Source organism: Brachionichthys hirsutus, chromosome 6 (assembly GCF_040956055.1).
Source record: "Brachionichthys hirsutus isolate HB-005 chromosome 6, CSIRO-AGI_Bhir_v1, whole genome shotgun sequence".
NCBI lineage: Eukaryota > Metazoa > Chordata > Actinopteri > Lophiiformes > Brachionichthyidae > Brachionichthys > Brachionichthys hirsutus.
The window spans coordinates 3,569,085-3,591,287 of NC_090902.1; the positions used below are offsets into that span (position 1 = coordinate 3,569,085).

Genomic DNA, 22,203 nt, shown 5'->3' on the forward strand with positions numbered 1-22,203 from the left:
TTTTTAAATCGGTAGGTAGCATTGTGAAAAGACATGTTTGCATCTCTCTCTCTCTCTCTCTCTCTCTCTCTCTCTCTCTCTCTCTCTCTCTCTCTCCTGACGCTGCTTTCAACACCTCCCTTCATATTTTTATAGTAATGCCATTACAGCTAACATCATGGCTGCAGTTCAAAACTCAGCAGGCGCAGAATGTAGCCTTTAGCTCAATGTTTCGGGAAGATCTGTTTAGAGACAGACTTACACAAAAGGATGTTCTGTTACCGAGACCCGGTGGAATTACTCGTGGGCAAATGGATTTGTTGTATCTTCAAAAGCTCTGGATCCAGATCCAGAAGAATCCCCAATTACTAAAAGTGTGCTTTCAGTGAATAACTTCTAAACTAATTCTGATATCAATCTGAATCCAATTGCTAAAGGTTTGTTTTTCATGGTTAAGAAATCTGAAAATATAGATTTAAAAAATGTAGAGCCAATATTTTAGTTCTCGTCTTCAGAATGTTTTTTTCCCTCCATGCTGATGAAACAGCAACATCTTTTACTGATCGCTGAAGCTGCTTGTTTGAAGAGACCTCAACAGGATGCGTAATGTGGTCAGAGGTGCCAGAAGGGAAGAGATAGCAGTATTGTAAAAGCAATTTGTATTCATTGAAGATTTGTATCTTGTTTTTTTGTTTTTTTTGGGGGGGTGAGGAAACATTTGAGTCGACCGGGTTCATCTCTTATCTTCGAGGTTCTCAGAGGGCCATGATGTGTCTGCAGGAAAGTTTCCAGAGAACATCGTCTGAGAACATCCGTCGCTGTTTCGTCCAGTGTGTGCCAAAAGACTCGCCACTCACTGCATAAGCTATTGGTTTGAATGTTCATCACCATGTGGATTCCTAAACACTTAAATCCATTGGAATGTGAACTTGTGAGAAGCATCATCATGTAATTTGCCACCTTCTCCTTTCAAGCCTTTTGCTTCTTAAGTGTTCTTATTTTGCAGTCTCCAAAAAAGACATTACTCTTCCGCATGTAATACAGCCTGCAGCCCATAGGAGACCCGTGAGTGATTCAGCGCGCTCATCAGCTGATCCGCTCGTTAGAGACGGGCTTGTAAACACGGAAGCGCTGGCTGTCTGGATGTCTGGACGTCAAGCAAGAGCCCGTGTTTTCTGCTTTCCTGCCTTCTTTTCTCAACTTCTGACGATGTCTGGACTCGGATGGGATATTGCGGCATGAAGAATTTACCGAGAAGCCTCCAAACACGAGCAGCGACCGCGCGTATTCATGGTCAAATTGCGGGACCGATTCGAGCAGAACCGCGGCGGACTGGGCCTGACAGAGTCCATTAGATGGGAATGAGTGTTCTGTAACGTTCTAGAGAACATAAGCTGTCAAATGAAGCCCAGCTTTTCCTCCGATATCGCTCGTATATCTGTCGGCCTGCGCGCTCTCTCTCTCTCTCTCTCTCTCTTTCTCCCTCACCCACTCACTTGCTCCGTGTCGGGGAGCAGCGTGTCCCTGTCCCAGCGGACAGGGCCTGACAGCGGACAGGGACACACACGCACACCCCCTCATCCACACACAGACACGCCTCGGAACATATGTTTAACAGTTAAACATCAGTTAAACTTTAACTGATCAACACACGCATCCACACACATTCAACGCTGCACGCACACTGATACGCAGAGTTGAATAATTTCATTAAATGTCTTGTAGATACGCAGATTATGTGTGGTCTCCCCTTTTTGTCATAAACTGATGAGCCAGGTTTGTGACAGTATGTAAAAAATGCTGGTACGAATTTTTAAACAAAACACGTTAAATGTTGCCAATCAAATGATGAACAAGCTGTAGGTTCATTTATTTGTAAATCTGACTGTGCCTCACCAGACATGAACCCCACCGCACGTCACTGTCGCTGATGATGCAGAGAGAGCGACATGCATTCAGTTCAGTCTCACATTCTCACCCACGCAGACGCCGACGTGGTGAACCGTCTGGACTTGAAGCCAGCGCACTCTCATTGTGTAGGCTAAAGTGCAAACCACTGGGCAACCGTGGCGCCCATAAAGTTTCCATCCAGAGGAAGAAGCAAAAAGAGCGTCTAGCATACAGCTTAGCAGAGATATTTAGAACGTCACATGATGCTGTAAACGACAGCGCCGTCTCAGGAAAGCTCGGTCGGTTCTGCTCGGACTCTAGAGTTCGGATATGATGTTCATCTCTGTCCAGTAAGAGTGTAAAAGATGGCCGCTTCCCACACAGGTGATGCGTGTCTGTGAAACTCTGAAGGATTTCCTCTCACAACGAGATTCATATGCAACTGTAATGAATTCAATATTGTCAGCAGAGGCTGCACGTTTGTGTTTATCTGTGCTTATTTGTGTGAAAGTCCAAATCGATTGTGATTGGGTGCAAGTCTGATCCCTGCGGCCGCGACGCTTGCTTTGTGGTTGACCTCACGAGGAGCGTTCTCACGTCGCCGTCACGCCATCACTGTTGAAACGAAGCTGCTCTGCTGGATTTGTGTCATGTGGTTGGTTCTGAACATCGTTGGCATCATTTCCGCTGTGGCCAAACTATGCCAACAACGCAGGAGACCAATCAGATTCACATTGTTTGTTTATATGTCAATAACATGAAGCGGCTTAAATAGGAAATTAATCTATGTTCACGTAAATCCACGCATGTATATGTAGCGGTAACATTAACGCAGAACAATAGCGCACAACGTTGGAATTGAATGGCACACTAAAATTTAATTTGCCGTGTTATAAAATATAAACTTCCTGGTGTCAATAGGGACGATTCTTAGCGTAAGCCAATCAAATAAGGCCAACGTTCACGTGCTTCTCGCCATTGGTTTGCAGCGTTACCCTTATTAACCAATTGAAGTACTCAATGTTTCTCGTACGGATACTACAGTATATGCTAATTTTACGATTTATTTAAACAGGCCATTTCACAAATTTACTTGGGCCAGAATTTAAAATGAGCATATCGTCCACGACTAAACTGTTGCATGTCAAAAAACAATAAATACAAATTTCACACATTAAAAAATTACATTCCAAAGCCCATCCTTCCTTCACTGAATGCAGTTTATACTGCAGCAGGGGACACCACAGGGTGAATGTGCCGGAGGCCACCACAGGGTGTCGCCCTCTCCTGGGCCACTTAAAAAGGGAGCGGCTGTTTGCCGAGATGATGCCAGTTTCCTGTCGGGTGACCAAAGTGTTTGCTGGGCCCACATGCATGGTTGGGAAGCGTCTGGTGAGCTACCGGTAATCTGGTGAATATTTTAACAGGTTGATTTTTCATATTATGGTTTAGGTTTTAAATGTGTTTTATCTGATATTATGGTTTAGGTTTTAAATGTGTTTTATCTGATATTATGGTTTAGGTTTTAAATGTGTTTTATCTGATATTATGGTTTAGGTTTTAAATGCGTTTTATCTGATATTATGGTTTAGGTTTTAAATGCGTTTTATCTGATGGGGTCTGTTATTGAAGACCGGAGTGATTATAGATCTTGATCTTAAGGAATGAATGACTGGGCGTGGGAGAACGACGCCTCAGGTATGCGGCCTTTTAAAGTTTTAGACGTATCTTATTAAATGTGTTTTAACAAATAATAATGTTGTATTTGTTTGTTTATTTCAGTGTTCATGTTACCGCTGCCTGCTGTCTTTTGTATTAAGTTTAGTTCAAGTTTTGTTTTGAGTTAGTCCGCTCCGTGTCGTACATCTGTGTTGTGTTTATTGTGTAAACTTGTACGAGTGGACTAACTCTCTTACCTATTGTTATTTTTATTCTTTTGTTTCATTCTTTTCTTGTTTTTTATGTCACTTCCCTCCCTTATATCCCGTTGACACTCCATACCTGATCTTATTTTTACGTGTGGTTTTATTAGTGCATGTGTTTGTGGTGTGTTGCTTTTAGGTTTGCAGTGAATTGGGGTGTTGATGTTGTGGGTTTTTTCCGCCTTGTAGTGCGGTGCTATTCGGGGTGGACTGGGGACTGGCAGGCAATACGTGATGAAGGTGAAGAGTGACTTTCCGTCTGTCATTGTTTGATAAATACTTGTAACCCTTCGTTATTGTGCGTGTCCCTCTGCGCTCCCCGTAGCAATACTTTACAGACTTCATAAATCATTGTTTCATTGCTCCTCTTTTGGAATAGTTGAGATTGGTCAGTCCACATACCAACACATACATTGATTTTAAATAAATGAATAAATAAATGTTGCCTCAGAGCACTGCTACTAAATATATTCCCTTTTTAGACAACCGGTGTTGTGCTTTTGCTTTTGCTGCCAGTAGTCTGCTATTATGAAATTATTTGTGCAATAATAAAGTTGTTATGCTGGCAAGTGGCAACTCCATTGCGCCACCTGAAATTATAATTTTCCAATCCTATGCCATTTTACACCAGTAGAGTCTGCACACGAGCAGCTGCCGCTGTTGAAACAGCAAGGCGGTGAATAATGCCTTTTAAGGGCATGAGCCTTTTGTGAATGCTCTGGGATGGGTGTGCTGCACTGGAACTCAGTGGATGCGCACACGTCACATATCCATCATTATGCATAGCTTTTTCATACAAGGTGCAATTTATTATTGTTAATATTATATTATTATTATTATTATCATTAGTATTTGACTGCCAGTCTGCCTGTCTATCCAGACACTCAACAGAAGTTTTGTTGTTTGCTGGTGGAGAGTGAAGCAAATCTACCGGGACTTACCAGCATCATGCTTTCGGCAGACCGGACACGTCACGCACATTAAGTTTAACCTTTAGCGACTGAAAAGACTGTGCTAAATCCCCAAATCGTATTGATAAAAACATGAATACAGGCAAGTTAGGATGAAATTAAGAAACCATAGACATACGCTTCAGGTAGCCAAGCATGCTTTATCGACTCAATTCCTAAGGTCGCAGAGGAATTACAGGAAAGCTATACAATACCATTCAAATTAAATACATTAAGTTATTCATCAGAATTCTTTTACAACATATCACAAATAATAATGTCACACTGGTGGAAATGCACAGCAAAAACTGGTTTGATGCCATTTTTCAAATCAGCTCTCTATGAGTTGCATGATATGAAAAACTATCATCATTCATTTGTGGCAGAAGATAAAAGACAGTCGGTGACTTTAGTTAGTGGACACTATTAATCCAATATAAATACTCAAAATAGTGTGATTATGGACTGAATGTAAATGAGACCACAAATGTCTTATGGTAAATAAATATAAAACTATTTTAGGGGACTCTTTGGATTTTTCTCATTTTTAGTAAGAAAAAGAAAAACATGTCACAATTGTAAAACTCTAAACTGTCCAATTCACAAGTCCTTGAGTGAGAATCAAGAGGTGACATTAGATTGCAGTCGATTCTCCACTTTGGCAAGGAGGACGTGGACGGATGAGGTTCAGAGGAGGCCTCAGGAGGAAAACTTACTGCTATTTGTCTTTTTTTCTTTTGTCCTGGAGCACAAACAAATCATTAATCAGGGGCGTGGCACGTTTCATGTCATTGAACCACATTGTCCCCCCCACCCTACATGTTTGAGGCTGACCTGTGTTTCTCGCTGGTGCTGAACTCTCTCATGAGCTGTTGTGCTGGCGGGGGACACCTGACCCCTTGATGTTGGTGTGTGTGTCGTACACGAAAGGCTCGCTGCTCAGCTCAGACTGCTTTTTCCTTAGCTGGCTGGAAGAGGAGTACAGCTCCTCCTCTGCTCTCTGAACCACAAGAGTCAATAGAGTCAATGGTGACAATCGGGAATTACCTCCATACTGAAGTCAAACCCTAGAAACAAATGAACACTGACGTGCGCTGCGTGCGTTCGCTCACCCCTGCTTGCCTGATGTCGATGTGAACGAGCAGAGAGGCTAGCTCTAAGTTTTCACTGTAGCCGTTTTTTAGTGGAACAGAGCGATAACCTGTTGATGCAACAGACATTCAATCAGCTCTCAGCTAATCCTTTTATTGTTGGCAAAATGTGAATCAGACTTTCAGATCTGGATCCAGTCGTACGTGCTGTTAGAGCATCACAAGCTGTTGTTGTTTTTCATGATAATGGTAAAAAATAAAATAAAACATGAAGAAAGTCATGTGTAGACAATAGGTAGATACAATTATAATAATATAATCATAAACGTTTAAAGCCTCCTCCCTGTAACATAACCTCCAAACTGCTCTTGACAAAGGAAAGAGCATTAAAAGCAGACCAAGTGTTAAATGTGAACAGCACCACAGTATTTGTTGGGAAACATGAATACTTCAGAGTATGAAGTAGTGACAGTTTTTACACTAGCTGTGTCAAATAAAGGAAGAAATATTTGACAAAAATGTATCTGAATCACTTCAACAGAAGAAGAAGGCGAGTTAAAACTGAATTAAAGCGTAAAAGTATTGAATTAAATTAAACGGTGTAAAACAATCGGCTCTGGCCTCTGCGCTGAACCGCTGCTGTGCTTCCCCACCTGAGCGGATGCCTTTGACAGGAAAGGTGGCCTGAGCCAGGAAGTTGGGGTCTGAGAACATGTCCTCCTCGTTGACCACAAAGCGCAGAAAGGTGAGTTCAGGCTCGTACACGCTGAAGGTTATAGGCTCTGTTGGGGCTTTCCACACTGGATTCAGGCCATTATCACCTGCAGCAGCCAGGACGACAGCAATAGTTGGACAATCTCAAAAAGAAATACTTTGTCACCCGTTTCTCCCTTCCACCATCTCACAGGTTTCCCCCCCCCCCCCCCATCCTCCTGCATCCCTTCTCCTTACGATAGACAACAGTCTTGAACTTCTCTTCTGTATATCCACAAAGCTCAACCTCCACAAACGGACTGGTGATGCTGCGGCCGGGCTTCGGAAGGTGTCTGGCAGCAATAACCTGCAGGAGACAAATACTTTGATAAACTTCCATCTCAACAAAGAAGCTTTCTGACAATCGTTGAGCTTGTTCGGTTTCTTTTTTTTTTTTTTTGTCTTTGCCGCATGCTGCAGTTTGTCTGTCACAATCTTTCCCTTGACACTGCCCTGAATGTTGCCAGCTGCAATTACAAGCACGTGTGTTTGCATACAGCCATACCTTAAGGTCAATGTAGTACTTGACCGTTTTCTTCTCCTGCTGTGGGTCGTAGCTGTCGTGGCGCATGAGCTCTGGCTGCAGCACGTAACCCGCACGTCCATTTAGGCTGAAGAGGGCGCTGTTCAGATGGGTGTATTTATCTGGTTGGAGGCAAATATAACACAAATCTAAGCGATGATGGAGATCGTTGAAACAGCTTCTTTTAGGAGAACGAATAAACTCCTGTGAATCCTCCCGCTCTGCCTTTCCCACCTCAGGACCCCACTCTTCACCTTGGCTTAGTGTCGCATGTTCATGAAAAACCTCTATTATTCATCATCATAAATAAACTTCAATACCCCCAATTTTGTTTTCTGTGGATAAACTGTAGTATAAAGTATAGAAAATGAGTAATATTAATGCAAAGCTATACCTCAATGTTTTTTCTTTGTAAGATCTTGGCCCTGAAAATGAAATATACCTGCTGTCTGGAAGTTGAGAGCCACCATGTGACATCCCACAGCCCACAGCGGGTAAGGGTCATAGTTGGAGGACTCCACACGCTGACCTTTTGGGTAGATTCGACTCAGTGCTCTGCGGTTGTACTGCAGGAAGTCTTTCATGCGACTCTTTCCTGGCATCTTGTTTTCCACAAAGGATCGGATCTCTTTGTGGCTGTAGCTGTCTGGAAATGGAGCAGAGCAGTGCCATGCAGCAATAAAGTCATCTCAACAAAACTGTGAAAGTGGAAGCAACACACCCATCTCTGCCAGGCATGTATGCATATATTATTTCATAATTAATTTCAATTTCCTGTGTGCAGGATTTAGGGACAGAAATGGCATAAAATGTTGCGTATAATAAATTGAAATGAAGTTGAGGTTGAAACTGTTGTGCCTTCGTTTATTCTGATTGATAACGTTTGTCCCTGGTGACACAATCACGCTGCTTGTGTTCACAAGTCTTGTGGGTCATGTGAACTTCATGTGTTTACCAAAGCGGTCCTTCTCCTTGCTGCGTGGCTGGCAGTAGACCACCAGGTCTGACATCTCCATGGCGACCTCTGCCTTCTTCTCCACTTCCATCTGCTGTCTGATCTGAGATGGGACAGTAAAACAACCGCTTTACGTGTGCCCAATCATGCTTGCAGACCCCCCCCCCCCCCTTACTGCAAATCTCATGACATGCGACGGCCTATTAACCTCGTGTTCTCTGTTGTACTTCTTGCTAATCTCTCTTTGCGTAACGTCCCAGGCCACCTGGTACCATTCAAACAGCTCCTCCAGAGAGCCTGCTGCCAGGTCAAACTGCAGCGTGCCCTGATCCTTGTCTTGCAGCGTCAACACGTGGGGCTTCCCGTTTTTACCATTCTTTACTAGAAACAAGAAGGTGGTAAAGAGGTATCAGTGTTGTCATTGAGGTAGTTATTAAAAACTGTTATTGTGTGTGAAACTGGATTCAATCCACAGTACCCACTACTGACAAAGGTTTTAATATGCTGCACCTGTCCACAGACGAAGGTGGACAATTTGCCAGAAATTGTAAAACATTTGTGAGATTTAGTTTTGGTTAACTGGTCCCTTTTTTTTCCCTCAAACAGTCACAATTAGAGTTTGTCTCATCTAAAAAGTAGCAGCACAGTGAAAACTAACATCTGCACCCAACCTCAGTGGCTTTTCAATATCAACCGTGTGTAACCGGATGATTGGCGTTAATTGGGCAGGCGTGTGTGGGAGGGAGCACCTGTGGCCCATTTGCCACTGATTGGGGGGGGGGGGGGCGTATATAGGTGCTTCTCCTCCCCCGCGTCCTCATTTGTGTCCCTCTGCGCTCCCCGTAGCAATACTTTGCAGACTTCATAAATCATTGTTTCATTGCTCCTCTTTTGGAATAGTTGAGATTGGTCAGTCCACATACCAACACATACATTGATTTTAAATAAATGAATAAATAAATGTTGCCTCAGAGCACTGCTACTAGATATATTCCCTTTTTAGACAACCGGTGTCGTGCTTTTGCTTTTGCTGCCAGTAGTCTGCTATTATGAAATTATTTGTGCAATAATAAAGTTGTTATGCTGGCAAGTGGCAACTCCATTGCGCCACCTGAAATTATAATTTTCCAATCCTATGCCATTTTACACCAGTAGAGTCTGCACACGAGCAGCTGCCGCTGTTGAAACAGCAAGGCGGTGAATAATGCCTTTTAAGGGCATGAGCCTTTTGTGAATGCTCTGGGATGGGTGTGCTGCACTGGAACTCAGTGGATGCGCACACGTCACATATCCATCATTATGCATAGCTTTTTCATACAAGGTGCAATTTATTATTATTAATATTATATTATTATTATTATCATTAGTATTTGACTGCCAGTCTGCCTGTCTATCCAGACACTCAACAGAAGTTTTGTTGTTTGCTGGTGGAGAGTGAAGCAAATCTACCGGGACTTACCAGCATCATGCTTTCGGCAGACCGGACACGTCACGCACATTAAGTTTAACCTTTAGCGACTGAAAAGACTGTGCTAAATCCCCAAATCGTATTGATAAAAACATGAATACAGGCAAGTTAGGATGAAATTAAGAAACCATAGACATACGCTTCAGGTAGCCAAGCATGCTTTATCGACTCAATTCCTAAGGTCGCAGAGGAATTACAGGAAAGCTATACAATACCATTCAAATTAAATACATTAAGTTATTCATCAGAATTCTTTTACAACATATCACAAATAATAATGTCACACTGGTGGAAATGCACAGCAAAAACTGGATTGATGCCATTTTTCAAATCAATTCTCTCTATGAGTTGCATGATATGAAAAACTATCATCATTCATTTGTGGCAGAAGATAAAAGACAGTCGGTGACTTTAATTAGTGGACGCTATTAATCCAATATAAATACTCAATAGTGTGATTATGGACTGAACGTAAATGAGACCACAACTGTCTTATGGTAAATAAATATAAAACTATTTTAGGGGACTCTTTGGATTTTTCTCATTTTTAGTAAGAAAAAGAAAAACATGTCACAATTGTAAAACTCTAAACTGTCCAATTCACAAGTCCTTGAGTGAGAATCAAGAGGTGACATTAGATTGCAATTGCGATGATCAATTCTCCACTTTGGCAAGGAGGACGTGGACGGATGAGGTTCAGAGGAGGCCTCAGGAGGAAAACTTACTGCTATTTGTCTTTTTTTCTTTTGTCCTGGAGCACAAACAAATCATTAATCAGGGGCGTGGCACGTTTCATGTCATTGAACCACATTGTCGTCCCCCCCACCCTACATGTTTGAGGCTGACCTGAGTTTCTCGCTGGTGCTGAACTCTCTCATGAGCTGTTGTGCTGGCGGGGGACACCTGACCCCTTGATGTTGGTGTGTGTGTCGTACACGAAAGGCTCGCTGCTCAGCTCAGACTGCTTTTTCCTTAGCTGGCTGGAAGAGGAGTACAGCTCCTCCTCTGCTCTCTGAACCACAAGAGTCAATAGAGTCAATGGTGACAATCGGGAATTACCTCCATACTGAAGTCAAACCCTAGAAACAAATGAACACTGACGTGCGCTGCGTGCGTTCGCTCACCCCTGCTTGCCTGATGTCGATGTGAACGAGCAGAGAGGCTAGCTCTAAGTTTTCACTGTAGCCGTTTTTTAGTGGAACAGAGCGATAACCTGTTGATGCAACAGACATTCAATCAGCTCTCAGCTAATCCTTTTATTGTTGGCAAAATGTGAATCAGACTTTCAGATCTGGATCCAGTCGTACGTGCTGTTAGAGCATCACAAGCTGTTGTTGTTTTTCATGATAATGGTAAAAAATAAAATAAAACATGAAGAAAGTCATGTGTAGACAATAGGTAGATACAATTATAATAATATAATCATAAACGTTTAAAGCCTCCTCCCTGTAACATAACCTCCAAACTGCTCTTGACAAAGGAAAGAGCATTAAAAGCAGACCAAGTGTTAAAAGTGAACCGCACCACAGTATTTGTTGGGAAACATGAATACTTCAGAGTATGAAGTAGTGACAGTTTTTACACTAGCTGTGTCAAATAAAGGGAGAAATATTTGACAAAAATGTATCTGAATCACTTCAACAGAAGAAGAAGGCGAGTTAAAACTGAATTAAAGCGTAAAAGTATTGAATTAAATTAAACGGTGTAAAACAATCGGCTCTGGCCTCTGCGCTGAACCGCTGCTGTGCTTCCCCACCTGAGCGGATGCCTTTGACAGGAAAGGTGGCCTGAGCCAGGAAGTTGGGGTCTGAGAACATGTCCTCCTCATTGACCACAAAGCGCAGAAAGGTGAGTTCAGGCTCGTACACGCTGAAGGTTATAGGCTCTGTTGGGGCTTTCCACACTGGATTCAGGCCATTATCACCTGCAGCAGCCAGGACGACAGCAATAGTTGGACAATCTCAAAAAGAAATACTTTGTCACCCGTTTCTCCCTTCCACCATCTCACAGGGTTCCCCCCCCCCCATCCTCCTGCATCCCTTCTCCTTACGATAGACAACAGTCTTGAACTTCTCTTCTGTATATCCACAAAGCTCAACCTCCACAAACGGACTGGTGATGCTGCGGCCGGGCTTCGGAAGGTGTCTGGCAGCAATAACCTGCAGGAGACAAATACTTTGAAAAACTTCCATCTCAACAAAGAAGCTTTCTGACAATCGTTGAGCTTGTTTGGTTTCTTTTTTTTTTTTTTTGTCTTTGCCGCATGCTGCAGTTTGTCTGTCACAATCTTTCCCTTGACACTGCCCTGAATGTTGCCAGCTGCAATTACAAGCATGTGTGTTTGCATACAGCCATACCTTAAGGTCAATGTAGTACTTGACCGTTTTCTTCTCCTGCTGTGGGTCGTAGCTGTCGTGGCGCATGAGCTCTGGCTGCAGCACGTAACCCGCACGTCCATTTAGGCTGAAGAGGGCGCTGTTCAGATGGGTGTATTTATCTGGTTGGAGGCAAATATAACACAAATCTAAGCGATGATGGAGATCGTTGAAACAGCTTCTTTTAGGAGAACGAATAAACTCCTGTGAATCCTCCCGCTCTGCCTTTCCCACCTCAGGACCCCACTCTTCACCTTGGCTTAGTGTCGCATATTCATGAAAAACCTCTATTATTCATCATTATAAATAAACTTCAATACCCCCAATTTTGTTTTCTGTGGATAAACTGTAGTATAAAGTATAGAAAATGAGTAATATTAATGCAAAGCTATACCTCAATGTTTTTTCTTTGTAAGATCTTGGCCCTGAAAATGAAATATACCTGCTGTCTGGAAGTTGAGAGCCACCATGTGACATCCCACAGCCCACAGCGGGTAAGGGTCATAGTTGGAGGACTCCACACGCTGACCTTTTGGGTAGATTCGACTCAGTGCTCTGCGGTTGTACTGCAGGAAGTCTTTCATGCGACTCTTTCCTGGCATCTTGTTTTCCACAAAGGATCGGATCTCTTTGTGGCTGTAGCTGTCTGGAAATGGAGCAGAGCAGTGCCATGCAGCAATAAAGTCATCTCAACAAAACTGTGAAAGTGGAAGCGACACACCCATCTCTGCCAGGCATGTATGCATATATTATTTCATAATTAATTTCAATTTCCTGTGTGCAGGATTTAGGGACAGAAATGGCATAAAATGTTGCGTATAATAAATTGAGATGAAGTTGAGATTGAAACTGTTGTGCCTTCGTTTATTCTGATTGATAACGTTTGTCCCTGGTGACACAATCACGCTGCTTGTGTTCACAAGTCTTGTGGGTCATGTGAACTTCATGTGTTTACCAAAGCGGTCCTTCTCCTTGCTGCGTGGCTGGCAGTAGACCACCAGGTCTGACATCTCCATGGCGACCTCTGCCTTCTTCTCCACTTCCATCTGCTGTCTGATCTGAGATGGGACAGTAAAACAACCGCTTTACGTGTGCCCAATCATGCTTGCAGACCCCCTCCCCCCCCTTACTGCAAATCTCATGACATGCGACGGCCTATTAACCTCGTGTTCTCTGTTGTACTTCTTGCTAATCTCTCTTTGCGTAACGTCCCAGGCCACCTGGTACCATTCAAACAGCTCCTCCAGAGAGCCTGCTGCCAGGTCAAACTGCAGCGTGCCCTGATCCTTGTCTTGCAGCGTCAACACGTGGGGCTTCCCGTTTTTACCATTCTTCACTAGAAACAAGAAGGTGGTAAAGAGGTATCAGTGTTGTCGTTGAGGTAGTTATTAAAAACTGTTATTGTGTGTGAAACTGAATTCAATCCACAGTACCCACTACTGACAAAGGTTTTAATATGCTGCACCTGTCCACAGATGAAGGTGGACAATTTGCCAGAAATTGTAAAACATTTGTGAGATTTAGTTTTGGTTAACTGGTCCCTTTTTTTCCCCTCAAACAGTCACAATTAGAGTTTGTCTCATCTAAAAAGTAGCAGCACAGTGAAAACTAACATCTGCACCCAACCTCAGTGCCTTTTCAATATCAACCGTGTGTAACCGGATGATTGGCATTAATTGGGCAGGCGTGTGTGGGAGGGAGCACCTGTGGCCCATTTGCCACTGATTGGGGGGGGGGGGGGGCGTATATAGGTGCTTCTCCTCCCCCGCGTCCTCATTTGTGTTTTCCCCATCTCGAAGGCAGGTTGGCCGTAGACTGTCACTGCCTTGTTTCTCCTTTTCTTTTGTTAGTTTTGTTTGATTAATTGGTTTTTAAGGAAGTTTATTAGAGTGTTAAATAAATATTTTACATTATTAATGCCGTGCTGGTTTTCACTGTGAGCGGACCTGTGGGTGGGAAACCCGCTTAAACGAGCTGGGGACCAAAGGAACGAAAAAATAGATCTTTAGGTTGAAAGTCCTACAGTGGCGTTGTTGGCAAAGACCCGATCGTGTAGCCCCATATTCCCAACGTCACACGTGCAACAGATATTGAAATGACTCACAGTGTCGAATGTTGCACTTGGAGATGTCCACAACATCCTGACATAGTTCACCGAGTGGATTGTCTTCCATGGCCTGTTTTAATACACATCATAAACACACACACTTTATTTTCGCCATACTTATGAACTTCCAATTAAACTGTGGCCAAACCTTTAAGCTTCACCTCGTCTTTGGTATCAGTTTTGGCGTCGTCGCAAACTTCCTCTACGTAGTTCGATGGGAAAAACAGCTGCAGTTTTCCAGCGTGGTCGCCTTTCCACCTGTAGGGAGTAGAATATAGATGGTTGCAGTTGGTGTGTGTGTGCGTGTGTGTGTGTGTGTGTGTGCGTGCGGACTCACCATCCAGTGTTCTCTTTGGAGACATTGTGTATTAAAGCTCCTTTACTGAAACTGAGCTCATCGGGCCTTGTCGCTTTGTAGCAATAAGAAGCTCTAACTGTCTGTTGAGGCTGAGAGAGACAAACACACAATCAGAAATGTATCCATCGGTTCGGCTGAAGCTGCCGGAGCACAGCGGTGCACACAAACCAATGAGGGTTCAATCTCGTTGGGCTCCACGTATGCCTTCACTGCATACAGAGAAGCACAGTCTTCCCCCTGTGAATGGAATATTTCAACATCGGTGTAACTTAATGAGCATAAAACATTGTCGATTCATGTTTCCTACATTATTACTACTAGATTATACTACTAGATACTAGACTATGAGTATAAATAACTTTAGTGATCCACTAAATTAAAATCGAGTTTGGAGGGAACTATTTCGCCATCCACATCCAAATTTTGGCTGTCTCTGATTTCCTTTGTCCGTCTCGTACAGTGACTCACCCTGCTAAAGCGATCCACCAGCTCTGGGGTGGCTGGGTAACGAAGCTTGATCTTGCGATACAGCGGCCTCTTCCTGTAGTAGCTGACCAGCTCAACCAGGCTCTCAAACTCTGTGGTGGTGCCGAGCAGGTACATGTTGCCCTCCCTCTCGATCCGGCAGTGCTTGACCTTACCATCACCTCTGAAAGACAGAGAACTTAGGGGGTAAAAAAAAAAACTCCCAGCCGGAAACAGGGAAAGTAATGCAACATTTAGCAGCACACCTGAATGTGATAGCGAAGGAGACCGGTACTCCTTCTCTCTGTCGGATGAGGAAAGCTCCATCTCTGGGAATACGCAGCAGATACTCTTCTGCCTGACCTCTGCTCAGGTTACTATAGAACCACCTGCACAACACAATCATTAGCTGGCATGCTATAGCGCTTTTAAGCACGTATACATGCATGTCGCATGGCGAACCCTTCGTATTGATGTGGGTCGGGCTGCGGTACGGGATCGTTGAGGCGCAGCTCAAAGTCTTGGCAGCGCAGCGGATTTTCTCTGTAGTGCTGGATCAGGGCATTTACGCTGGGAAAGTGCAGGTTTGGCGTCAGGTAGAAGTACGTGTGCGTCCCATCCGAATACGATCGAATACGACAGTGCTGGACCCTTCCACAGCGCCTGGGATGCGTACAGGAGATTTTCTTTACAAATACAGCGTCAGACAAATAGTACGACACAAAATACTCGATGGAAACACATTCTAAAATCGGAACCTTTTTTTTTTTCTCCGTCCTTCACTTGTGAGGGGTTGTGCTTCGTTTAGGAATTCAAATATTACAGAAACAAACTGATTTGTCATTTCGAATTGGACTTTTTTCATTGTTTGACACAATTGGGGGGGGGGGGAGTCCTGCCACACACAAATAAACTACAAGATTGAGTTTGCCATGGGATTAAGAACTTGGATTTGGTACCAGAAGGAGAGGGTGAAGTCTGCCACGCTGACAGCGCTCTTGCGGACCAAGAAGTTGCCGGCACTTCCTGTGGTTTCTGCACAGTAATCATGGATCAGGCGCTCAGCCATCCGCCTGCCCTCCTTCATGTTACCATGAAACCATAGCTCTGAACAGTGCTGGTCCTGGTACTGAGAAAGACAAGGATGGTTTTTAACTTTAAAGAGACTTTTGTTTTGGACATCACATATTCAACACACACACACACCAATTAAGGATTACTTTTGAGAACACGGAATACACTGGACGGAGGGATACATCCCCCAGCCTGACATGGAAAATGTTTCTTGTGGGGGAAGGGTTTCTGGGATATGCTGCTACGCCTGCTACTGTCATGACACGCGACAGAAAATGGGTGGATGTTGGGACGTTCACATCATATACCACTTGATCACTGACTAATGTTCTTATTTTATTGACATTATTCATACCTAGCTGGTTTATCTGGTGAATTACTGGTTCTATCTGCCACATGTGTGTCTTTATCAACTGTCAGTGGTCCTAACAAGGATCCCTGGAACAGGCTACCGTTCTGCCTTGTCTCAAGGCAGCCGCCATCGTTCCGGTCCCCAGAAAAAGGCATGTTGTACCTCTTGTCTGCTTCTCCTTTACCTTCTTGAGATCTTCTTCCTCCTGCTCGTACTCCTCTGCGTAGTACAACTTGTCATCAGATATCACACAGTAGTGCTTGTTCCACCGCTGAGAAAGGGAAATGGAATGTTACATGTTAACCTCAAATGTAGACCAGCAGGTAAAATGACGCTTTTCAAGGCGCCATGCAAACCTTTAATTTCTGAAATGACTATTTTTTTATTTATCAGTTTTTGCTGATGGTGTTTCTTTGGTGTATTGTGTAGTTGTAGTGCATCACAGGCAATGCACTGTAATTCACTTCTTGTTTATTTTATTAAATGCCCTCAGAGACATCTCATTTCATATAAAATAACCCAGTCATGGTCTTGGAATGATGCTTTTGTATTGGCTTGTAATTTAGATCCCTTTCATGAGAAAATAGTCAAACTGGTTCATATCTAAATTGATCACAAAGCAGTATTGTGATGCAGGCTACATGTGTGATGTAAAGCTGTTTCTACCAGTTCAGAAGTAAATGTTATTAAATAAATGCATTCCTGGAGGTAAAGACGTTTCGGTTATGATGTCATATCCATCTGACCCCGGTGCCAGTACCTGGTCCACAGGATCCCAGATGTCCAGATCGCCCTGTTTCTGCCCCTTCCTGAAGTCTTTGCTGATTTCTGCTCCCTCCACACTGAGCTTCTTGTGCTGCACAATGACAACAATCAATCAATGAAATCTTTTCACGCAGATTTCACTGACACATCAGTGTCTAGACACGCACATATGCAAACACCCAGTACCTTAAGAATGATCTTGCCTTTGAGTTGTGTCGGTGAAGGCAGCTGTTCGGCCATCTGCTCTACCGGTTCGGTCAGCAGTTTGTCTCCAAACACTTCTCTGAATATGCGAGCCATCTGACGCTGCTGCTCTATCGGGCAGTGCTCCTCTATGGACAGGATCACGGGGAATCTGAGGGATGGCAACTGTCATCACAACCAGGAGAAGCTGACATTTATTTCAGAACGTAAAAGCATGGCGCAATTAAAATTTAAAGGACAGTCAGCATGATGGGGAATTACAGTAAATCCCCATTAAGGAAATAATGCTACTCGACAGAATTAACCAATGAATCAAAGGATGTGTGTGTGTGTGTGTGTGTGTGTGTGTGTGTGTGTGTGTGTGTGTGTGTGTGTGTGTGTGTGTGTGTGTGTGTGTGTGTGTGTGTGTGTGTGTTTCATGTGATTCTCACTCTGAAGTGACAAACGCGTGCTCATTAATGACTTTCACCACATCCTCAAACTTGATCTTGGTCGTCCTGGTCCAGCCGTGGTAGATGATTGGCTCCCCAGGTCCTTCCCAGCAGTCCACTGAACACACAAATCACCAGGCGTTGTAGATTTGACAAAAAAAACTTGCCACTGTCCTTTTGCGCTGGGAAACATTTCCAAGATGATGCTAGATATGATTCTAGCCACAACAGGAGACCTTCGTACGTGAGAAGAGGCTGGTCTATACTAACGTTCAACACAGCGACATCCGAGGCGCAGACAGCGAACGTAAGCCTCTGTGGACGACTCGCTGCGAAGCTGGTCACCTGTCAGGTATCTGATGAACAAGCAAAACAGGAAACTAAGTTACTGCGTGCTGAGAGTGTTTTACAAAGCCGAATCCTCGGCTTTTGATTTGGTTCTGTTTGGAACAATTATGATCTCAGGATGTGGTCGCACAGTTAGAAGAAGCCATTCAGCGGTCGACGAGATCACAGATGTATCTGGAAGGCATTGACAACATTTCAGAATGAAATGTACATTTCAGACTGAATTCCTCCTGCTATAGGGGAGTGGAACGGCAAAGATGAAAAATGCATTAAAGCTGTTCAGTTTTAAAGATGTGTTGAGATTGTTTTTACATGAATTGGTCAATAATATTTAAATATGGCTTTGATTTTACAAAAGACAAGCAAAAGAGAAATGTGAAAAAATAAATATTATTTGCTACTATTTACAACCACGGCCCTTCTTCTAATCTGCTGGACACAAGGATGTGTGTGGGTGTGTGTGTGTGTGTCATCCTGACGTGTTGTGTGACGAGCTGATCCAGTAATGGGACAAAGGGTAGTTCAAGTCCAGGTTGCTGATTTCAGAGAACGTCTCATCCCACACAGAGTTCTCTTTGGAAAACAGGAAACTGAGGAACTAGACAAGAAGAAAGGCTCCAGTTCATCATCGCTGGTGTGATCGTGTGTATCTGTGTGTCTTCTATCTCTGTCACACACACAGGCACAGAGGAGAATACCTCGCTGACGGTAAAGGCTGGATCATTGGTTTTTCTCATGGTGTCATCGATGAAGGTGGTCATGAGCTCTCTGACCTGGTTCAGATCAGTGGCCGACGATTCCTGAGGGGTGGAGGAGAGGAAGTGAAGGGAACTGTTTCTGGTAAGATTCCCAACATTTTCCTGAAGATTTCATCAAGATCCATTCAGAACGTTTTGAGTTATCTTGCTAACAGTCAGACAAATTTAATAAGGTGAAAACCTAACATCGTCGGCGGAGGTAATAATGATCAAATAAAGACTTTCTGTCTTATATGATGAAAAAAAATCACAAGAAAAAAAGAAATATTATAAATTATCATTCAATTAAACTATTACTACTCAAATTTTAATGCCACAAGATATTTTGTTTTACATTCTGCTGTTACCTTTCTATGGCAACTATGACCTGCTGAACTTTGTACATGATTCCTGCAGAACTATCCCATCCATATTGAAAACTCGTTATCAGATCAGATTTTAAAAAATGTCACGACAAAGAGAAGGGAGCATGCAAACTTAGATCCCCTCTTGTCCGGGGCAGTCGCTTACGTTACCTTTTGTTCGTAGATGAGGAACCGTTGGAAGTCATGGAGTTGAACCGCTGTGGCATCTGGTTTATCTGTGTTTCTGTTTCATGTAAGAGTACTTGGTCATATCATGCTGTCTTTCCAGGCTGACTTTCAGTCACGTCAGGGTTTGCAAAAATGAGAAACAACATGAACTCACCCGAGAATAAAAGTGCATGAATCCTTTTTGAACTCGTCAAGGATCTGAGTTAAAGAAAATACATAAATGAAAATGATAGAAAAATGTATTTGCATCAATATATAGATTATACTGTTTACTTGAAATGAATGGCTCAGCTTTTTTCAAGTGAGGCTGTATGAGGTACTTCATAGTTTTGTACCTGCAGTGTACGTCAGCAACAGCGGTACACACACAGAACTAACGTACTGCTGTGGACTAGTGAAGCCACCTTAAAAAGTCCAGCTTTATCAAATCTGAAACTGAAGTCAAACAGTACATCGTTTTAGATCATTTACAGTCGGTACCTCATAAAACTCCACTTTGAAAAACCAACAACAACAACAAGCAAATCATAAGGATGTGATCCAATCGGACTCACCTCAAGCTGTTCAAACATTATGTGATTGTAAATTTTGTGGAACTGTTCAAAATCAAGGCGGTCTTTCTTTGTTCCCATTTCCTGACACCAGAAAATGTTAGAATATTAAAAGCCAAAACTAAACAATAATGCGCAGCCATACTTCAAGGGATTTAAAAAAAACTCTGCAAATTAATTATTTCCAACAATGATGAGGATACGGTGTGAATACAAGGAGAGTACCAGGATTTTGTCTTTGAGAGCTCGAGCGCTCGAGGCCTTGTAGTTGATCAAAGGCAGCAGGGCCTTCAGCTCCTTCATGGAGATGCTGGGAAAAGAAAAGATGAAAGACTTGTAGTTGTTAGAACGCATTACGAAGTCATAACACAGCACCTAGTTCTTTATAGAGCTCATCTGTGACTGGTCTGCAGATTGTTTATACGGTACCTGCTGGTTTTGGTCTGGTTGACAGAATACATCTGTTTCCTCAGCCAACTGGAGGAAACACAGCACAAAGAGAACAGTGACTTTTATCAGTAGTAGTTATATCATTAGTGTGTGTGTGTGTGTGTGTGTGTGTTTACCTCTCTATAATAACTGGAGAGGGAGCTGCCAGTGTCTCTTCCCTCAGTAATTCTAGTCCTATCAGCCATTTTTGTGCCTCATCCACAGAATCAGCTGGAAGATTAGCACAGACAGTCTTACTGTACCACAAACAGTATTACACGGACAGTACTGTTGTACCATAAAAGAGTACTATATGCAAGTTGTGTAACATCTAGGACATTTCTCGCAGTTGATGATATGATGCCGATGCGTGCATGACGGCTGTTTTCCTTGTTTACAGTACAGAGACTAATATTCCCGTTTTGATTTCCATCTATGACAGGACAATAAGCACATTTTCTGGTTTTGGCCTTCACAATATCAAGCAAATCCAAGATATACAAATGACGTACTAAAAGGAAGACGAGAATACAGGACTGAGGAAATCCACGTTTCATAAAAATGAGTTACAACAATGTAATTAAAGACCAGAAACACACACGTATGAAGCTCTTACCTCCCAGACTGAGGGTGCTGAGAACAAACTGCGAACCATAGAAAATTGTGAAGCAGGATTTTTCATCGTGTTTGTCTTTGCCATCTTTAAATCTTTCAAAGTCCTTCGAATTCCTCCCTGGACGAACCTCTCTGATCTCAAACAGGTCCACTGAAACGCATGTTCCAGTTTTTAATTTATAAAATAATAATGTTGCCGCTGCGTTTAAAGAAACATCCGCACTCACAGGCGCCATCAGTCTTGTCTGCAGTTCGAGTCCACGCCACCTGCCTGGTCTCCATGATGACCTGTACAGTAAGCCGCTCCGGCTTCTGTCGAAACACGGTCATGACGACGCCCATCTCCATGTCCCGTTTGATCAGAATCTTCTTGTACTCTGTCAGCTCACCCTGCTGCCCCCAACAAGCCATCCCAGCAGCTGGGACGGGACGGAACGGGACGGGACGGGACACACAAAGACATTCATGCGCTCACAACAGTTTGATAATGACATCGGTTTGTATGGAGACCAACTTAAGGAAAGTGCATTTTTACAATTTTTAAAACTTTTCAGCCATCATATTTTCGTGCCTCTACACATTGGATCTTCAGGTATTTGCAGTTCAGCACTAGGGGAATATATTCCTTTTACAATAACATAACGACTGGCCCGAGGACAAATAAATGATCCTCATGGCATAAATCTATGCATCCTGTAATTTGACTGAAGTTATTCCAACTGTTGGGATCACTGTGAAACAATTTACAGATACTCCGCAGATTTTCTGTAGATCAATAAGTGAAAAGGGAGGAACAATCAGAATGAACTCTTCAAATCCAAATCCTGCTCCACTATTGGAAGTGGCGGAGAGTCGCTTGCAGAAATAAAGCGAGCGGTGTGACGCCGCTTTAACGTCTCTTCATTGTGTTTGTTTTGTTCGTCTGCAGGCAGCGACAGGAAGCGGACATCAAACACAAAGGTTCTGCTGAGTGGGTGGAAGAGCATCACTCAACAGTATATCTATGTTTGCTTTGCCACAGCTTTTTACAGTTCAATCTCATTACCTTTGCCATCAAGACTTCTTTGGAAAATCTTATCTCTCGCGCATAGCAAGCTGGGATTGGCTCCAGCAACTCCCATGACCCACAAAGCGGAAGAAGGTGAATGAATGAGTTCCTGCTCTCTGGTCTTGTCTGCTGGTAGAATTGTCACAATCTCCAACAGCAGCATTAAATGTTCAGGCTCAGGTACATGCAAGTGTGACGTTGTGACCGTGCTCTCTCTTCTGCTGCGGTTCAGGCTATCATCAGCCTTTTGGCTTGAGGC

At 43.3% G+C, this 22,203-nt stretch overlaps 1 protein-coding gene across 1 annotated transcript; it reads right to left on the bottom strand.

Annotated features, from left to right (window-relative positions):
• Nucleotides 1-5,426: 5,426 nt before the first annotated feature.
• Nucleotides 5,427-21,307, bottom strand: plcg2 (phospholipase C, gamma 2). The gene is made up of 32 exons (XM_068740852.1): nt 21,124-21,307; nt 20,898-21,047; nt 20,419-20,512; nt 20,282-20,329; nt 20,078-20,162; nt 19,856-19,936; nt 19,456-19,499; nt 19,284-19,356; nt 18,709-18,810; nt 18,490-18,608; nt 17,933-18,018; nt 17,663-17,780; nt 17,214-17,382; nt 17,023-17,118; nt 16,447-16,533; nt 15,796-15,965; nt 15,299-15,499; nt 15,103-15,225; nt 14,840-15,020; nt 14,540-14,608; nt 14,351-14,460; nt 14,175-14,271; nt 14,011-14,083; nt 13,070-13,242; nt 12,862-12,964; nt 12,349-12,552; nt 11,889-12,028; nt 11,582-11,690; nt 11,288-11,455; nt 10,656-10,744; nt 5,576-5,741; nt 5,427-5,483 (listed from the first exon to the last, which is right to left on the bottom strand). The coding sequence occupies exons 1-31, from the start codon at nt 21,305-21,307 to the stop codon at nt 5,604-5,606; spliced, it is 3,684 nt and encodes a 1,227-aa protein (XP_068596953.1). The 3' UTR covers nt 5,427-5,483; nt 5,576-5,603.
• Nucleotides 21,308-22,203: the final 896 nt, after the last annotated feature.